Raw genomic sequence first — 19,346 nt, 5'->3', positions numbered from 1 at the left:
CACTGAAGTGATACCCACCAGTCCATCTAACCCAGAAGGGAAGGATGGACCTGTTCTCACAAAACGGCGAGAGATGGAAGAAGGAAGATCAAGCCCACACCAATCACTGGAAAGAGAAGCTGTGCTCAGGGCTTGAAAGAATTCCTATTGGGAAAATGATGTCACAGCCCCACAAGGCAATCCACAGCTTCGATGCTATTCCTCCCAAAATGCCAATGCATTTTCGCACCGAACAAAGAATTGCAAAAGGGGTACGGAGACAGAAAAGAGCCTAAACTGTCAATACAATCCGACGAAAAAGCCCCGATACGGACATCCAAGGTTGTGTGAAAGGAAATTAGACGACCAAACTAGGATCCTCAGGAGAGTATCGGAGAAGGCAATGGCGACCCACTCCAGTACTCTTGCCTGGAAAACGTCCTGGACGGAGGAGCCTGGTAGGCTGCAGGCCATGGGGTCACGCAGAGTCAGACACGACTGAAGTGACTTAGCCGCAGCAGCAGCAGCAGGACAGTATGCTATTGGGAATACAACAACACACACAGATCCAGATCGATGGAATAAAGTGGAGGGTCCAGAAACAAACCCCAGCATCCATGGTCAACTCATCTCTGACACAGAAGGGGAGAATATCCAAATGGGAACAAGAAAGCCTCTTCAATCAATGTCCATGGGAAAACCAGACAGCTACATCTGAAGAACGCTATTGGTTTTGATCTCATACCACCTCAATATAGGGGGAAAACCTCACCCTAAAGACTGATGTCATGAGATAGCTAGAAAGAAGCGTAGGTCAAAGGCTCCTTAACATCAGAGTCTCCTTGCCATTTGCTGGGCGGAGGTCGAAATGGGTCTCTTCAAGTAAGGCAAAGAGGTACACGAAGTACACCCATGGGTTTCCATCCAATGGAACCTCTTCACAACAGAGAAGCTAAGCATTCACAAATGCAAAAGATAGGAAACAGAACATGAGAGACTCCTTGCAAGTGGTGTATCTGAGAAGGGGTTCATATGGAAAGAGACGAAGAATGCACAGCACTCAGATTCCAAGAAACAACACCACCACCACCCTTGACCCTTCCCCCATGACCAACTCCGACCTAAAGCCTTTCTCTCCCTCTAACCTATCCCTAAAACATAACCCTCATCTAATCATATACATGTGCATCCCTAGCATCCATCCATCCACACACGAGAGAGAAAGAGGAAGACACAGACGGAACTGAGAAAGGAAAAGAGAGGGACACAGCCAGAGAGAGACACGGAACCAAAGAGAGGAAAGGAGTCGACGGTCCAGACTTTTCCTCAATCTGCCTCGAAGGTAGAAGCAATGACAGCGCCCTTCCACCCCAGAAGGGGGAAAAGGACGGAAGGTTTGGAGAGGAAAAGACAAGAACGCAGGGAGCCACTAGAAGCTCAGCCACCCGCAGAAGCCGAGCTGGGACACTTGAACAGAATCTCAATGGAAACAGAGGAGCAGAAAGTTGGCTACTCTTTTCTATAAGAGAGGGAGACCTTCGAGTCTTCCTTTCGGTCCTCCAACTTGGATGCGGGGTCTCAAAACAGTCAGGAGGGGGAGTGCCTTTTCCTGGGTACCACGGCACATCCAGGCCTCGTTCTGCCCCATTCTGTGCTGTGTCAGCCCTGGATGGAATCTTTCTTTCTGAAGTCTCAGCGCACAAGCTCCACGTGATATCGGCCCCAGGTGGAAAGGCATGGAGCTGCTCGTAGGCCGACAGACCTAGGAAGCAGATGGGAGAATGACCACCACTCTGCAGATGGAGAGACTGGGGCAACCCTGAGGGGCATATGCTTGTCCAGGGCCACACCACTTATGAGAAGAAGGAGCCTGGTCTGAGAGCAGTGGGGTCCTCGGAGCTCAGGCCCTGGCTGAACCCAGGCCTCCCCAGGGCTGTGGGCTGGGCTGTGTGGGTGTCACTGTGCCTGCACATGGCCTAAGGGGGGTGGTCGAGCAGTCAGAAACCCAGAGATTCCCTTGGGAAGTTTTGGGGAAGGGACCTCAGCACGAACCCCAGGAGATGATGTCACCTGCCGGCAACAGAACCCAACAGAACCCGCAGCCCGGGTATCCAGGCCTCCAGAGCGGAGAGGAGCCCCCAGCCAGTTCACTGGCTGCCAGGATGTTCTGCTGTTTGCCCCTGCCCAGAGGCCGGGGCCTCAGGAGTGCTCACAGGCAGTGTGCGCGGGCACCCTGTCGACGTTGGCTCAGGACACCCCCGAGAGGCCTCTGGCCCTTTGCCCGGAGAAACAGAAAGGTAACACGGGGAGCCCCAGGACGGACCAGGCCGCCTCTCCCATGCCACCCGGAAACACCGGGTCCTTTGCCTGTGTGTGTGGATGCGGGTTTCTTGGGGTGTGTCTCCCTCAAGGAAGCCCAGGCGGATGTGGGGTCAGAAGCCTGCGGACAAGTTGTGTCCACACCCCAGGGGAGAGCAGGCTGGGCGGGATGGGGAGAGTGCGGGCAGCGGCGGCCGCCCAGGCGGACCTCACACCCTCAGGTGGGACTCTTTCCTCCCGGGTGGGGATCTGAGCAGACACACGTCTCTGACCCTTCTGGGAAGAGAAGTTCGAGCAGGCAGAAGCAGCGGCTCCACTGCCCAGGCCCAGCTCGGAAAACTCCTAGCATGGCTGGCTGACGGTCACTGTCGTTGCAGAGCTTCCCACGTGATGAGGCCGAGGACGGGGACACCCCATCCACCTCCCGGAGGGAGGGGTCGGAGCACCACCCCCCCGCCCGTGAGGCCCAGTGCAGGCTCCAGGTGAGCGTGCCCACGGAGGCATCAGCCCCACCGGGGGAGAAGAGGAGGCGGGGAAGGCCTGCTGCCGAGACACCGCCCAGGATACACCCGGCGGCCCAGTCTGAGGCTGCCACGGAGCTCAGCACACCCGGCTCCGACCCAGAGTCCCGAGAACCCCGGCCTCTGAGGCAGCAGGAGGACCTGGAGCCCAGCACGCCAGAGCACAGAGGTGAGGACGCTGGGGCTGGTGCACGGGAGTGTGTGGGGAGGGGGTGCTGAGCTACACAGGGACGAGTCCCCGAAAGCTGCTGCTGGGCCTGCAGCAAGCGCTGGCCTCACACCCCCCGCCCCCCATCTTGCACACTTCAGTCCCAAAAGACATCCGACGCTGGGTATTCGTTGGGAATCTCTTGGAAGCTTTCTGTCCCGGGAGACGCACATGCCAAGGCTGGCCTGTGGGCAAACTTTGCTTCTCCCCCAGCTCTAGCACTGGCCTCCAACTGGAACCAGGCTCCGCTTCCCAGACCTGTCCCTACAGAGGTGCTGGCTCCAGGTGCAGGACCCAGGGATCCACCGAGGGCAGATGGAGAACCGAGACTTGCCCTCGCAGAGACACCAGGCCAGCTGGGTACTGGCCAGCACACCGGGCAGATCGGATCTCCATGCCTGCAGGACCCCCAGCCCCAGGCACTGATGTCCCACCCCCTCAGCCAGAACCTCCACCTCCACGTGCACCTCTACCTGCTCGGGCTCTGGCAGGAGAACCCGAGGCAGAGGAGGAGTCACCGCCTCGGCAGGGAGAGCCTGCCCTGGCTCCCGCGCAACACCCAGACGCCCACGATGACTCACCCACCCCTGCAGGGAGAACGAGCCCCCGCTCTGGACAGACACCCAGAGCCCTTGCCGGAAACACCACGTCCAGGGGAGCGGTCGGCTCTGCAGCCTCCATCCCCGTCTGCTCACCGTGGACGCTGGCAACTCGGTCTGCCCCCAGGGGACATGGAGTTCCTTTCCCCTGAACTGCTTTGCATTTGGTTTGTTTCCACCTTTCTGGTGATGTTTTATTTTTTGTATGGTTTCCTGTACTTTTGTTGGTTAAGTTGGGATTAGTAAACTTTTTCATCATTGTTGCAATTTGGGAACACTGTTCTGTAACTCTGGTGATACTGTGTTACCATCACCACTTTGTAGTTTCAGACCCGTTTGATCTTTATGCCCCACCCCCCAACAAAGCCTGGATTCAAGGCAAGCACGCCCTGTTCATCCCTTCCCCCGATCCTGAACACAATTTCATCCTTTCTTTGTGCATTCCTTCCTATATTCTTGGTGTCCCCAATCAATGACTCTCAGTGAAATGACTGACGGAGTGTTTTTTGGACTCTCCAACTACTGTAAGACTCCATTGGAGAGTTCTCATTTTTATGTCATTTGAACTAGCCTTTGATATCTGAAAGGACGGTGTACGTCCTTTCAAGATACCATGTGCCAAACGAAGCCCTTTTGGCAACTGCCATCATTATCTCCAGGCAGGCATTGCTGTGTCAAGGGTGACATCTCAGCCAGAAGGCAGAGGCTGAGCTCGTCTTGTTGCACCAGCTCCCAAAAGAAGCCAAGAAAGGGAGCTGGAACAACAAACCACCCCAACACCCAGGAAAGCGTTCTTCATGACAGAAGGCTAGAAAATGACCCAACATCCTTGTGGCCCAGAACCCCTCTAGAAAATCACTGTTCCATAAAAAAGAGAAACACATGGGAAGTTCCAAGGAGAGGCAATGCCCATGGCCCGTGTACTTGAGAGACGGCCTGACCGCTCCGGGGAAGACACGCACCGACGGAACCCCTTGGGAAATAGCAGTGATAGTCCTCACCGTCGTAAGGGCTTCCTCTGGGGACAACCTGCCCGGGGCACCACACGAGGGAGCAGACCGGCTTCTCTTCCTCTGCCCCCACACCATTCACTCATGAAGGCAGCTCAGGTGTTCTCATGCCCTGCCTGCCTGCCTGCCTGGCTCATCCGTGAGCTGTGACCACCTACAGGGCAGGACTCCACCTTCTCCTCTCTGTGTACCGTGAATCTGCACACAGTGGGCTTGCAGAACCTTAGGAGACTTGAGCCATTCCCACTCGAGCCAGAACCCTCCCCAGGAAGGAAAACAGCTGTGGAGTCATTTTGGCCCCAGCACTGGTTCGAAAGCCTGGCGCCTCCTACAGCCTCTACGGTGTGAAGAGGGAGGTCCCTTCTGACAGAGCTTTCCGGGTCTCAGATCTAAGCTGTTGTTTCACTGTCAGCTGTGTCTCTTCCGTTGCAGCCAGGTGGGCCACGCTGCTCCAAAGGAGCTCACAAGCTGAGTTTCAAGGGAGGTATAGAGAGGACAGGGATGGCTACAACGTACTGCAAACTGAGTGAGGGTCCCCACAATCCTCAGAAAAGGTCTGTGGTGTGCAAGTGGGGAGTAGAGGGCCCCCAAGTTCCAAAGGAAGGGAGGTAGTCGGGAGCTAAAGCCCTTGGCCGCTGTGGTAGTAGCTGCAGATGGCAGCTCGTCCACAGTGCACTTCGAATGAGGTCATATGAGCGGGACTCTGGAAATGGCTCCGAAATCGGGAGAAAGGGGTCAGGGTATGTGGGAATCCGGCGGGGGTGGGGGGTGGATGAAGGAAGGTGTCCCTCCTCTCTCCAGTGCAATTTGGTTTGGTGAGTCTCAAAGCTACCAGATGGCACTTCCCAAGTCAGGCCCCCGCAGGAATCAGGGTGGGCTGCGTGCCTCGGCCCCTGCCACAGGGACAAGCCACACAAGTGGCCTCCCTGAGCTCCAATGGCCGGATCTGGGGGTTCTGTCTGGGTGCACACCTCCTTGCTGTGGCCAAGTTCCCCCCTTCTCTGAGCACCAGCTTCATCCTCTCGAATGAGGACATCGATTGCTACCTTGGCACGTTACTCTCTTCATCCTGTGAAGACTCATTAGGCTTATCCTACAATTACTAGCTGGCCCGAAGAGATATCTCCTGAATCCAGATTAAGCTGGAGTCTCCCAGGCTCATCTGGCATGTCTTCCCTGAAGTCTGCCAAAACCCACACCCTTGCATTTCCAGGGACTCCCCTTAGCCAGCTGGGCAGAAAACCCAGCATGGTTCAAACAAGCTGACAGACAAGCGGGAGAGGACTCACGGGCAGACGGCTTCCCTCAGGTCTCGGGTGGAGCTCTGGGACCACAGCAGCAACGGGCCATCCCAGGCCCTGGGCTCAGCAGCGCCCTCATTCTCAGTCCGGCGGCTCTGCCCTGAGGGGAGCAGGAAGGTCACCAACTGCCGCAGGCGGGCCTCACGCCCCTCCCACTGCTGGAGCCTGACCTCCCCCGGCCCCACCCCTTCCCCTACCCCAGCAGGACGACAGCTCGTCTTCCCCTGGCTTCCAACGGGAGGCCCGGCCCTGGGCCCCGATTGGGCACTGCCCCAGCCCGGAGCCAATCACAGTGGCCAGGGAGGTGGAACGCACCGATTGGCCAGGGCCAGGTCATGTGACCATACTCCCCAGGAAACTCAAATATTACCAAGGTTCCCTAAGAAACCAATGAACAGAATTATCCAGTAAAGGCAAACCGTGCTTTTTAATGAGGCCAATGTCACAGAAAAAAAAAAAAAAATGCTTCACAATGAACTGCTCAAGGAAGCTACTAAATAAACTTTCAGAAAAGTTTAGTAGTTTTTTTTTTTTTTTTTTTTTAATAGGGTGACGGAGAGCTATACCTTTCCCGTCTATGTGAATTTAGGTTTAAACTAGATTTCCCTTGGCTATTATATAAGACAAAAAAACCCACATCCCCCCCTTTCACTCCCCCCCACCCCCAAAAAGTGTTTTAATCTATAGAATTTTTGTGTCCTCAGTTGTGTCTGATTCGCGGCAACTCACGAACTCTACACAGCCAGGCTCTTCCGTCCATGGAATTCAGGGCAATTTTTTCTGTCCCAGTAAATGCCCACCCTGGGTGATCCAAAGGCAAGGGCTCAGAGGCTCCTGAGAGACTAACTCCTTTCAGCTGAGCACAGAGCTGGCTCCTCACTGGGATGCCTGTGGCCTGGGGCTCCCTGAGGGGAGAGCAGCACTCGCCCCACCGTGTGGTCACTGCTGGAAGTGCAGGCTGCTCCTCACTCCCCCTTGACAGTGTCCCTGAGGGCAGAACAGTGTGAATCGAATCAAGGTGGAAATGCAAACTCCAATGCAACCAAACTCCCCACAAGGTCTCTAAAACCACTCAGGAACAGGGAATTGGAAACTGCAGGGGATGACAGGAATGGAGATGGAGACTTGACACCTTACACCGAGTTCACTTCCAGTTATCCCTAGACAAACTTTCCATGAAAACTTGTCACAAATCTCGAAGAACAATGAGCAGAAACCGGACACGTGCTTTGAGTCTTCACACACAAAACTAAAAGCCAGTCCACAAAAAAAAAAAAACCCAGAGAATACAGTGGACTTTGCAAAATCAAAGATATCTACTGTGGGAAAGACCTCATGACAAAAGCAAAAGACAGGTCATACATCGCGAGACGAATGAGTGGAAACACAAAGCTTATCAAGGATGTGTCTCCAAACAGACAAAGAACACCAACGCAACAAGCCTGTGAAAACTAGGGAAAGGTCTGAAGGGACACCAGACTGAGGAAGACACACACAGAGGATCCCGGATGATGTCCAGCACTGAGGGCCTGAAGAAACAACGGTCTAGTTGCACCCCCTCAGGCCTGTGTGACCGTGGATGAGGCCTCTGTTTCCCGGTGGCTCTGAGAGATGGACAGGGAGGAAGGGGAAGAGAAGTCACTTGCATTTCTAATACTCACAGCAAAGTCTTCCAACGAGAAGGGAATTATCACCCCCACTGACAATGCCATTCACTGAAGTGATACCCACCAGTCCATCTAACCCAGAAGGGAAGGATGGACCTGTTCTCACAAAACGGCGAGAGATGGAAGAAGGAAGATCAAGCCCACACCAATCACTGGAAAGAGAAGCTGTGCTCAGGGCTTGAAAGAATTCCTATTGGGAAAATGATGTCACAGCCCCACAAGGCAATCCACAGCTTCGATGCTATTCCTCCCAAAATGCCAATGCATTTTCGCACCGAACAAAGAATTGCAAAAGGGGTACGGAGACAGAAAAGAGCCTAAACTGTCAATACAATCCGACGAAAAAGCCCCGATACGGACATCCAAGGTTGTGTGAAAGGAAATTAGACGACCAAACTAGGATCCTCAGGAGAGTATCGGAGAAGGCAATGGCGACCCACTCCAGTACTCTTGCCTGGAAAACGTCCTGGACGGAGGAGCCTGGTAGGCTGCAGGCCATGGGGTCACGCAGAGTCAGACACGACTGAAGTGACTTAGCCGCAGCAGCAGCAGCAGGACAGTATGCTATTGGGAATACAACAACACACACAGATCCAGATCGATGGAATAAAGTGGAGGGTCCAGAAACAAACCCCAGCATCCATGGTCAACTCATCTCTGACACAGAAGGGGAGAATATCCAAATGGGAACAAGAAAGCCTCTTCAATCAATGTCCATGGGAAAACCAGACAGCTACATCTGAAGAACGCTATTGGTTTTGATCTCATACCACCTCAATATAGGGGGGAAACCTCACCCTAAAGACTGATGTCATGAGATAGCTAGAAAGAAGCGTAGGTCAAAGGCTCCTTAACATCAGAGTCTCCTTGCCATTTGCTGGGCGGAGGTCGAAATGGGTCTCTTCAAGTAAGGCAAAGAGGTACACGAAGTACACCCATGGGTTTCCATCCAATGGAACCTCTTCACAACAGAGAAGCTAAGCATTCACAAATGCAAAAGATAGGAAACAGAACATGAGAGACTCCTTGCAAGTGGTGTATCTGAGAAGGGGTTCATATGGAAAGAGACGAAGAATGCACAGCACTCAGATTCCAAGAAACAACACCACCACCACCCTTGACCCTTCCCCCATGACCAACTCCGACCTAAAGCCTTTCTCTCCCTCTAACCTATCCCTAAAACATAACCCTCATCTAATCATATACATGTGCATCCCTAGCATCCATCCATCCACACACGAGAGAGAAAGAGGAAGACACAGACGGAACTGAGAAAGGAAAAGAGAGGGACACAGCCAGAGAGAGACACGGAACCAAAGAGAGGAAAGGAGTCGACGGTCCAGACTTTTCCTCAATCTGCCTCGAAGGTAGAAGCAATGACAGCGCCCTTCCACCCCAGAAGGGGGAAAAGGACGGAAGGTTTGGAGAGGAAAAGACAAGAACGCAGGGAGCCATTAGAAGCTCAGCCACCCGCAGAAGCCGAGCTGGGACACTTGAACAGAATCTCAATGGAAACAGAGGAGCAGAAAGTTGGCTACTCTTTTCTATAAGAGAGGGAGACCTTCGAGTCTTCCTTTCGGTCCTCCAACTTGGATGCGGGGTCTCAAAACAGTCAGGAGGGGGAGTGCCTTTTCCTGGGTACCACGGCACATCCAGGCCTCGTTCTGCCCCATTCTGTGCTGTGTCAGCCCTGGATGGAATCTTTCTTTCTGAAGTCTCAGCGCACAAGCTCCACGTGATATCGGCCCCAGGTGGAAAGGCATGGAGCTGCTCGTAGGCCGACAGACCTAGGAAGCAGATGGGAGAATGACCACCACTCTGCAGATGGAGAGACTGGGGCAACCCTGAGGGGCATATGCTTGTCCAGGGCCACACCACTTATGAGAAGAAGGAGCCTGGTCTGAGAGCAGTGGGGTCCTCGGAGCTCAGGCCCTGGCTGAACCCAGGCCTCCCCAGGGCTGTGGGCTGGGCTGTGTGGGTGTCACTGTGCCTGCACATGGCCTAAGGGGGGTGGTCGAGCAGTCAGAAACCCAGAGATTCCCTTGGGAAGTTTTGGGGAAGGGACCTCAGCACGAACCCCAGGAGATGATGTCACCTGCCGGCAACAGAACCCAACAGAACCCGCAGCCCGGGTATCCAGGCCTCCAGAGCGGAGAGGAGCCCCCAGCCAGTTCACTGGCTGCCAGGATGTTCTGCTGTTTGCCCCTGCCCAGAGGCCGGGGCCTCAGGAGTGCTCACAGGCAGTGTGCGCGGGCACCCTGTCGACGTTGGCTCAGGACACCCCCGAGAGGCCTCTGGCCCTTTGCCCGGAGAAACAGAAAGGTAACACGGGGAGCCCCAGGACGGACCAGGCCGCCTCTCCCATGCCACCCGGAAACACCGGGTCCTTTGCCTGTGTGTGTGGATGCGGGTTTCTTGGGGTGTGTCTCCCTCAAGGAAGCCCAGGCGGATGTGGGGTCAGAAGCCTGCGGACAAGTTGTGTCCACACCCCAGGGGAGAGCAGGCTGGGCGGGATGGGGAGAGTGCGGGCAGCGGCGGCCGCCCAGGCGGACCTCACACCCTCAGGTGGGACTCTTTCCTCCCGGGTGGGGATCTGAGCAGACACACGTCTCTGACCCTTCTGGGAAGAGAAGTTCGAGCAGGCAGAAGCAGCGGCTCCACTGCCCAGGCCCAGCTCGGAAAACTCCTAGCATGGCTGGCTGACGGTCACTGTCGTTGCAGAGCTTCCCACGTGATGAGGCCGAGGACGGGGACACCCCATCCACCTCCCGGAGGGAGGGGTCGGAGCACCACCCCCCCGCCCGTGAGGCCCAGTGCAGGCTCCAGGTGAGCGTGCCCACGGAGGCATCAGCCCCACCGGGGGAGAAGCGGAGGCGGGGAAGGCCTGCTGCCGAGACACCGCCCAGGATACACCCGGCGGCCCAGTCTGAGGCTGCCACGGAGCTCAGCACACCCGGCTCCGACCCAGAGTCCCGAGAACCCCGGCCTCTGAGGCAGCAGGAGGACCTGGAGCCCAGCACGCCAGAGCACAGAGGTGAGGACGCTGGGGCTGGTGCACGGGAGTGTGTGGGGAGGGGGTGCTGAGCTACACAGGGACGAGTCCCCGAAAGCTGCTGCTGGGCCTGCAGCAAGCGCTGGCCTCACACCCCCCGCCCCCCATCTTGCACACTTCAGTCCCAAAAGACATCCGACGCTGGGTATTCTTTGGGAATCTCTTGGAAGCTTTCTGTCCCGGGAGACGCACATGCCAAGGCTGGCCTGTGGGCAAACTTTGCTTCTCCCCCAGCTCTAGCACTGGCCTCCAACTGGAACCAGGCTCCGCTTCCCAGACCTGTCCCTACAGAGGTGCTGGCTCCAGGTGCAGGACCCAGGGATCCACCGAGGGCAGATGGAGAACCGAGACTTGCCCTCGCAGAGACACCAGGCCAGCTGGGTACTGGCCAGCACACCGGGCAGATCGGATCTCCATGCCTGCAGGACCCCCAGCCCCAGGCACTGATGTCCCACCCCCTCAGCCAGAACCTCCACCTCCACGTGCACCTCTACCTGCTCGGGCTCTGGCAGGAGAACCCGAGGCAGAGGAGGAGTCACCGCCTCGGCAGGGAGAGCCTGCCCTGGCTCCCGCGCAACACCCAGACGCCCACGATGACTCACCCACCCCTGCAGGGAGAACGAGCCCCCGCTCTGGACAGACACCCAGAGCCCTTGCCGGAAACACCACGTCCAGGGGAGCGGTCGGCTCTGCAGCCTCCATCCCCGTCTGCTCACCGTGGACGCTGGCAACTCGGTCTGCCCCCAGGGGACATGGAGTTCCTTTCCCCTGAACTGCTTTGCATTTGGTTTGTTTCCACCTTTCTGGTGATGTTTTATTTTTTGTATGGTTTCCTGTACTTTTGTTGGTTAAGTTGGGATTAGTAAACTTTTTCATCATTGTTGCAATTTGGGAACACTGTTCTGTAACTCTGGTGATACTGTGTTACCATCACCACTTTGTAGTTTCAGAACCGTTTGATCTTTATGCCCCACCCCCCCAACAAAGCCTGGATTCAAGGCAAGCACGCCCTGTTCATCCCTTCCCCCGATCCTGAACACAATTTCATCCTTTCTTTGTGCATTCCTTCCTATATTCTTGGTGTCCCCAATCAATGACTCTCAGTGAAATGACTGAAGGAGTGTTTTTTGGACTCTCCAACTACTGTAAGACTCCATTGGAGAGTTCTCATTTTTATGTCATTTGAACTAGCCTTTGATATCTGAAAGGACGGTGTACGTCCTTTCAAGATACCATGTGCCAAACGAAGCCCTTTTGGCAACTGCCATCATTATCTCCAGGCAGGCATTGCTGTGTCAAGGGTGACATCTCAGCCAGAAGGCAGAGGCTGAGCTCGTCTTGTTGCACCAGCTCCCAAAAGAAGCCAAGAAAGGGAGCTGGAACAACAAACCACCCCAACACCCAGGAAAGCGTTCTTCATGACAGAAGGCTAGAAAATGACCCAACATCCTTGTGGCCCAGAACCCCTCTAGAAAATCACTGTTCCATAAAAAAGAGAAACACATGGGAAGTTCCAAGGAGAGGCAATGCCCATGGCCCGTGTACTTGAGAGACGGCCTGACCGCTCCGGGGAAGACACGCACCGACGGAACCCCTTGGGAAACAGCAGTGATAGTCCTCACCGTCGTAAGGGTTTCCTCTGGGGACAACCTGCCCGGGGCACCACACGAGGGAGCAGACCGGCTTCTCTTCCTCTGCCCCCACACCATTCACTCATGAAGGCAGCTCAGGTGTTCTCATGCCCTGCCTGCCTGCCTGCCTGGCTCATCCGTGAGCTGTGACCACCTACAGGGCAGGACTCCACCTTCTCCTCTCTGTGTACCGTGAATCTGCACACAGTGGGCTTGCAGAACCTTAGGAGACTTGAGCCATTCCCACTCGAGCCAGAACCCTCCCCAGGAAGGAAAACAGCTGTGGAGTCATTTTGGCCCCAGCACTGGTTCGAAAGCCTGGCGCCTCCTACAGCCTCTACGGTGTGAAGAGGGAGGTCCCTTCTGACAGAGCTTTCCGGGTCTCAGATCTAAGCTGTTGTTTCACTGTCAGCTGTGTCTCTTCCGTTGCAGCCAGGTGGGCCACGCTGCTCCAAAGGAGCTCACAAGCTGAGTTTCAAGGGAGGTATAGAGAGGACAGGGATGGCTACAATGTACTGCAAACTGAGTGAGGGTCCCCACAATCCTCAGCAAAGGTCTGTGGTGTGCAAGTGGGGAGTAGAGGGCCCCCAAGTTCCAAAGGAAGGGAGGTAGTCGGGAGCTAAAGCCCTTGGCCGCTGTGGTAGTAGCTGCAGATGGCAGCTCGTCCACAGTGCACTTCGAATGAGGTCATATGAGCGGGACTCTGGAAATGGCTCCGAAATCGGGAGAAAGGGGTCAGGGTATGTGGGAATCCGGCGGGGGTGGGGGGTGGATGAAGGAAGGTGTCCCTCCTCTCTCCAGTGCAATTTGGTTTGGTGAGTCTCAAAGCTACCAGATGGCACTTCCCAAGTCAGGCCCCCGCAGGAATCAGGGTGGGCTGCGTGCCTCGGCCCCTGCCACAGGGACAAGCCACACCAGTGGCCTCCCTGAGCTCCAATGGCCGGATCTGGGGGTTCTGTCTGGGTGCACACCTCCTTGCTGTGGCCAAGTTCCCCCCTTCTCTGAGCACCAGCTTCATCCTCTCGAATGAGGACATCGATTGCTACCTTGGCACGTTACTCTCTTCATCCTGTGAAGACTCATTAGGCTTATCCTACAATTACTAGCTGGCCCGAAGAGATATCTCCTGAATCCAGATTAAGCTGGAGTCTCCCAGGCTCATCTGGCATGTCTTCCCTGAAGTCTGCCAAAACCCACACCCTTGCATTTCCAGGGACTCCCCTTAGCCAGCTGGGCAGAAAACCCAGCATGGTTCAAACAAGCTGACAGACAAGCGGGAGAGGACTCACGGGCAGACGGCTTCCCTCAGGTCTCGGGTGGAGCTCTGGGACCACAGCAGCAACGGGCCATCCCAGGCCCTGGGCTCAGCAGCGCCCTCATTCTCAGGCCGGCGGCTCTGCCCTGAGGGGAGCAGGAAGGTCACCAACTGCCGCAGGCGGGCCTCACGCCCCTCCCACTGCTGGAGCCTGACCTCCCCCGGCCCCACCCCTTCCCCTACCCCAGCAGGACGACAGCTCGTCTTCCCCTGGCTTCCAACGGGAGGCCCGGCCCTGGGCCCCGATTGGGCACTGCCCCAGCCCGGAGCCAATCACAGTGGCCAGGGAGGTGGAACGCACCGATTGGCCAGGGCCAGGTCATGTGACCATACTCCCCAGGAAACTCAAATATTACCAAGGTTCCCTAAGAAACCAATGAACAGAATTATCCAGTAAAGGCAAACCGTGCTTTTTAATGAGGCCAATGTCACAGAAAAAAAAAAAAAATGCCTCACAATGAAGTGCTCAAGGAAGCTACTAAATAAACTTTCAGAAAAGTTTAGTAGTTTTTTTTTTTTTTTTTTTTTTTTTTTTTTTTTAATAGGGTGACGGAGAGCTATACCTTTCCCGTCTATGTGAATTTAGGTTTAAACTAGATTTCCCTTGGCTATTATATAAGACAAAAAAACCCACATCCCCCCCTTTCACTCCCCCCCACCCCCAAAAAGTGTTTTAATCTATAGAATTTTTGTGTCCTCAGTTGTGTCTGATTCGCGGCAACTCACGAACTCTACACAGCCAGGCTCTTCCGTCCATGGAATTCAGGGCAATTTTTTCTGTCCCAGTAAATGCCCACCCTGGGTGATCCAAAGGCAAGGGCTCAGAGGCTCCTGAGAGACTAACTCCTTTCAGCTGAGCACAGAGCTGGCTCCTCACTGGGATGCCTGTGGCCTGGGGCTCCCTGAGGGGAGAGCAGCACTCGCCCCACCGTGTGGTCACTGCTGGAAGTGCAGGCTGCTCCTCACTCCCCCTTGACAGTGTCCCTGAGGGCAGAACAGTGTGAATCGAATCAAGGTGGAAATGCAAACTCCAATGCAACCAAACTCCCCACAAGGTCTCTAAAACCACTCAGGAACAGGGAATTGGAAACTGCAGGGGATGACAGGAATGGAGATGGAGACTTGACACCTTACACCGAGTTCACTTCCAGTTATCCCTAGACAAACTTTCCATGAAAACTTGTCACAAATCTCGAAGAACAATGAGCAGAAACCGGACACGTGCTTTGAGTCTTCACACACAAAACTAAAAGCCAGTCCACAAAAAAAAAAAACCCAGAGAATACAGTGGACTTTGCAAAATCAAAGATATCTACTGTGGGAAAGACCTCATGACAAAAGCAAAAGACAGGTCATACATCGCGAGACGAATGAGTGGAAACACAAAGCTTATCAAGGATGTGTCTCCAAACAGACAAAGAACACCAACACAACAAGCCTGTGAAAACTAGGGAAAGGTCTGAAGGGACACCAGACTGAGGAAGACACACACAGAGGATCCCGGATGATGTCCAGCACTGAGGGCCTGAAGAAACAACGGTCTAGTTGCACCCCCTCAGGCCTGTGTGACCGTGGATGAGGCCTCTGTTTCCCGGTGGCTCTGAGAGATGGACAGGGAGGAAGGGGAAGAGAAGTCACTTGCATTTCTAATACTCACAGCAAAGTCTTCCAACGAGAAGGGAATTATCACCCCCACTGACAATGCCATTCACTGAAGTGATACCCACCAGTCCATCTAACCCAGAAGGGAAGGATGGACCTGTTCTCACAAAACGGCGAGAGATGGAAGAAGGAAGATCAAGCCCACACCAATCACTGGAAAGAGAAGCTGTGCTCAGGGCTTGAAAGAATTCCTATTGGGAGAATGATGTCACAGCCCCACAAGGCAATCCACAGCTTCGATGCTATTCCTCCCAAAATGCCAATGCATTTTCGCACCGAACAAAGAATTGCAAAAGGGGTACGGAGACAGAAAAGAGCCTAAACTGTCAATACAATCCGACGAAAAAGCCCCGATACGGACATCCAAGGTTGTGTGAAAGGAAATTAGACGACCAAACTAGGATCCTCAGGAGAGTATCGGAGAAGGCAATGGCGACCCACTCCAGTACTCTTGCCTGGAAAATGTCCTGGACGGAGGAGCCTGGTAGGCTGCAGGCCATGGGGTCACGCAGAGTCAGACACGACTGAAGTGACTTAGCCGCAGCAGCAGCAGCAGGACAGTATGCTATTGGGAATACAACAACACACACAGATCCAGATCGATGGAATAAAGTGGAGGGTCCAGAAACAAACCCCAGCATCCATGGTCAACTCATCTCTGACACAGAAGGGGAGAATATCCAAATGGGAACAAGAAAGCCTCTTCAATCAATGTCCATGGGAAAACCAGACAGCTACATCTGAAGAACGCTATTGGTTTTGATCTCATACCACCTCAATATAGGGGGAAAACCTCACCCTAAAGACTGATGTCATGAGATAGCTAGAAAGAAGCGTAGGTCAAAGGCTCCTTAACATCAGAGTCTCCTTGCCATTTGCTGGGCGGAGGTCGAAATGGGTCTCTTCAAGTAAGGCAAAGAGGTACACGAAGTACACCCATGGGTTTCCATCCAATGGAACCTCTTCACAACAGAGAAGCTAAGCATTCACAAATGCAAAAGATAGGAAACAGAACATGAGAGACTCCTTGCAAGTGGTGTATCTGAGAAGGGGTTCATATGGAAAGAGACGAAGAATGCACAGCACTCAGATTCCAAGAAACAACACCACCACCACCCTTGACCCTTCCCCCATGACCAACTCCGACCTAAAGCCTTTCTCTCCCTCTAACCTATCCCTAAAACATAACCCTCATCTAATCATATACATGTGCATCCCTAGCATCCATCCATCCACACACGAGAGAGAAAGAGGAAGACACAGACGCAATTGAGAAAGGAAAAGAGAGGGACACAGCCAGAGAGAGACACGGAACCAAAGAGAGGAAAGGAGTCGACGGTCCAGACTTTTCCTCAATCTGCCTCGAAGGTAGAAGCAATGACAGCGCCCTTCCACCCCAGAAGGGGGAAAAGGACGGAAGGTTTGGAGAGGAAAAGACAAGAACGCAGGGAGCCACTAGAAGCTCAGCCACCCGCAGAAGCCGAGCTGGGACACTTGAACAGAATCTCAATGGAAACAGAGGAGCAGAAAGTTGGCTACTCTTTTCTATAAGAGAGGGAGACCTTCGAGTCTTCCTTTCGGTCCTCCAACTTGGATGCGGGGTCTCAAAACAGTCAGGAGGGGGAGTGCCTTTTCCTGGGTACCACGGCGCATCCAGGCCTCGTTCTGCCCCATTCTGTGCTGTGTCAGCCCTGGATGGAATCTTTCTTTCTGAAGTCTCAGCGCACAAGCTCCACGTGATATCGGCCCCAGGTGGAAAGGCATGGAGCTGCTCGTAGGCCGACAGACCTAGGAAGCAGATGGGAGAATGACCACCACTCTGCAGATGGAGAGACTGGGGCAACCCTGAGGGGCATATGCTTGTCCAGGGCCACACCACTTATGAGAAGAAGGAGCCTGGTCTGAGAGCAGTGGGGTCCTCGGAGCTCAGGCCCTGGCTGAACCCAGGCCTCCCCAGGGCTGTGGGCTGGGCTGTGTGGGTGTCACTGTGCCTGCACATGGCCTAAGGGGGGTGGTCGAGCAGTCAGAAACCCAGAGATTCCCTTGGGAAGTTTTGGGGAAGGGACCTCAGCACGAACCCCAGGAGATGATGTCACCTGCCGGCAACAGAACCCAACAGAACCCGCAGCCCGGGTATCCAGGCCTCCAGAGCGGAGAGGAGCCCCCAGCCAGTTCACTGGCTGCCAGGATGTTCTGCTGTTTGCCCCTGCCCAGAGGCCGGGGCCTCAGGAGTGCTCACAGGCAGTGTGCGCGGGCACCCTGTCGACGTTGGCTCAGGACACCCCCGAGAGGCCTCTGGCCCTTTGCCCGGAGAAACAGAAAGGTAACACGGGGAGCCCCAGGACGGACCAGGCCGCCTCTCCCATGCCACCCGGAAACACCGGGTCCTTCGCCTGTGTGTGTGGATGCGGGTTTCTTGGGGTGTGTCTCCCTCAAGGAAGCCCAGGCGGATGTGGGGTCAGAAGCCTGCGGACAAGTTGTGTCCACACCCCAGGGGAGAGCAGGCTGGGCGGGATGGGGAGAGTGCGGGCAGCGGCGGCCGCCCAGGCGGACCTCACACCCTCAGGTGGGACTCTTTCCTCCCGGGTGGGGATCTGAGCAGACACACGTCTCTGACCCTTCTGGGAAGAGAAGTTCGAGCAGGCAGAAGCAGCGGCTCCACTGCCCAGGCCCAGCTCGGAAAACTCCTAGCATGGCTGGCTGACGGTCACTGTCGTTGCAGAGCTTCCCACGTGATGAGGCCGAGGACGGGGACACCCCATCCACCTCCCGGAGGGAGGGGTCGGAGCACCACCCCCCCGCCCGTGAGGCCCAGTGCAGGCTCCAGGTGAGCGTGCCCACGGAGGCATCAGCCCCACCGGGGGAGAAGCGGAGGCGGGGAAGGCCTGCTGCCGAGACACCGCCCAGGATACACCCGGCGGCCCAGTCTGAGGCTGCCACGGAGCTCAGCACACCCGGCTCCGACCCAGAGTCCCGAGAACCCCGGCCTCTGAGGCAGCAGGAGGACCTGGAGCCCAGCACGCCAGAGCACAGAGGTGAGGACGCTGGGGCTGGTGCACGGGAGTGTGTGGGGAGGGGGTGCTGAGCTACACAGGGACGAGTCCCCGAAAGCTGCTGCTGGGCCTGCAGCAAGCGCTGGCCTCACACCCCCCGCCCCCCATCTTGCACACTTCAGTCCCAAAAGACATCCGATGCTGGGTATTCTTTGGGAATCTCTTGGAAGCTTTCTGTCCCGGGAGACGCACATGCCAAGGCTGGCCTGTGGGCAAACTTTGCTTCTCCCCCAGCTCTAGCACTGGCCTCCAACTGGAACCAGGCTCCGCTTCCCAGACCTGTCCCTACAGAGGTGCTGGCTCCAGGTGCAGGACCCAGGGATCCACCGAGGGCAGATGGAGAACCGAGACTTGCCCTCGCAGAGACACCAGGCCAGCTGGGTACTGGCCAGCACACCGGGCAGATCGGATCTCCATGCCTGCAGGACCCCCAGCCCCAGGCACTGATGTCCCACCCCCTCAGCCAGAACCTCCACCTCCACGTGCACCTCTACCTGCTCGGGCTCTGGCAGGAGAACCCGAGGCAGAGGAGGAGTCACCGCCTCGGCAGGGAGAGCCTGCCCTGGCTCCCGCGCAACACCCAGACGCCCACGATGACTCACCCACCCCTGCAGGGAGAACGAGCCCCCGCTCTGGACAGACACCCAGAGCCCTTGCCGGAAACACCACGTCCAGGGGAGCGGTCGGCTCTGCAGCCTCCATCCCCGTCTGCTCACCGTGGACGCTGGCAACTCGGTCTGCCCCCAGGGGACATGGAGTTCCTTTCCCCTGAACTGCTTTGCATTTGGTTTGTTTCCACCTTTCTGGTGATGTTTTATTTTTTGTATGGTTTCCTGTACTTTTGTTGGTTAAGTTGGGATTAGTAAACTTTTTCATCATTGTTGCAATTTGGGAACACTGTTCTGTAACTCTGGTGATCCTGTGTTACCATCACCACTTTGTAGTTTCAGACCCGTTTGATCTTTATGCCCCACCCCCCCAACAAAGCCTGGATTCAAGGCAAGCACGCCCTGTTCATCCCTTCCCCCG

The 19,346-nt window shown here is 55.4% G+C and overlaps 3 protein-coding genes and 1 long non-coding RNA gene across 4 annotated transcripts in view; 3 read left to right on the top strand and 1 right to left on the bottom strand.

Moving 5' to 3' along the window:
- LOC145534148 (uncharacterized) overlaps positions 1-19,346 on the bottom strand; it is a 770,273-nt gene that overhangs the window by 672,572 nt on the left and 78,355 nt on the right. The window contains exons 10-11 of the long non-coding RNA XR_014074274.1: positions 13,577-13,688; positions 5,926-6,037 (exon numbers count right to left, since the gene is read on the bottom strand). This is a non-coding gene — a long non-coding RNA (uncharacterized LOC145534148). The remainder of the gene's footprint in view (positions 1-5,925; positions 6,038-13,576; positions 13,689-19,346) is intronic.
- Positions 1,494-3,894, top strand: LOC145533998 (uncharacterized). Its single transcript, XM_081561360.1, has 3 exons — positions 1,494-2,276; positions 2,676-2,988; positions 3,241-3,894. Exons 1-3 carry the CDS (start codon positions 2,040-2,042, stop codon positions 3,867-3,869), a joined length of 1,179 nt encoding a protein of 392 aa, XP_081417486.1. The 5' UTR covers positions 1,494-2,039; the 3' UTR covers positions 3,870-3,894.
- LOC145533960 (uncharacterized) lies at positions 6,461-11,543 on the top strand. The gene is made up of 3 exons (XM_081561313.1): positions 6,461-9,926; positions 10,326-10,638; positions 10,891-11,543. Exons 1-3 carry the CDS (start codon positions 9,690-9,692, stop codon positions 11,517-11,519), a joined length of 1,179 nt encoding a protein of 392 aa, XP_081417439.1. The 5' UTR covers positions 6,461-9,689; the 3' UTR covers positions 11,520-11,543.
- LOC145533933 (uncharacterized) lies at positions 14,110-19,204 on the top strand. Its single transcript, XM_081561282.1, has 3 exons — positions 14,110-17,587; positions 17,987-18,299; positions 18,552-19,204. Exons 1-3 carry the CDS (start codon positions 17,351-17,353, stop codon positions 19,178-19,180), a joined length of 1,179 nt encoding a protein of 392 aa, XP_081417408.1. The 5' UTR covers positions 14,110-17,350; the 3' UTR covers positions 19,181-19,204.

Source organism: Giraffa tippelskirchi, chromosome 14 (assembly GCF_054371585.1).
Source record: "Giraffa tippelskirchi isolate mGirTip1 chromosome 14, T2T-mGirTip1v1.2.pri, whole genome shotgun sequence".
NCBI lineage: Eukaryota > Metazoa > Chordata > Mammalia > Artiodactyla > Giraffidae > Giraffa > Giraffa tippelskirchi.
This window is presented reverse-complemented; position numbering and strand designations above follow the sequence as displayed.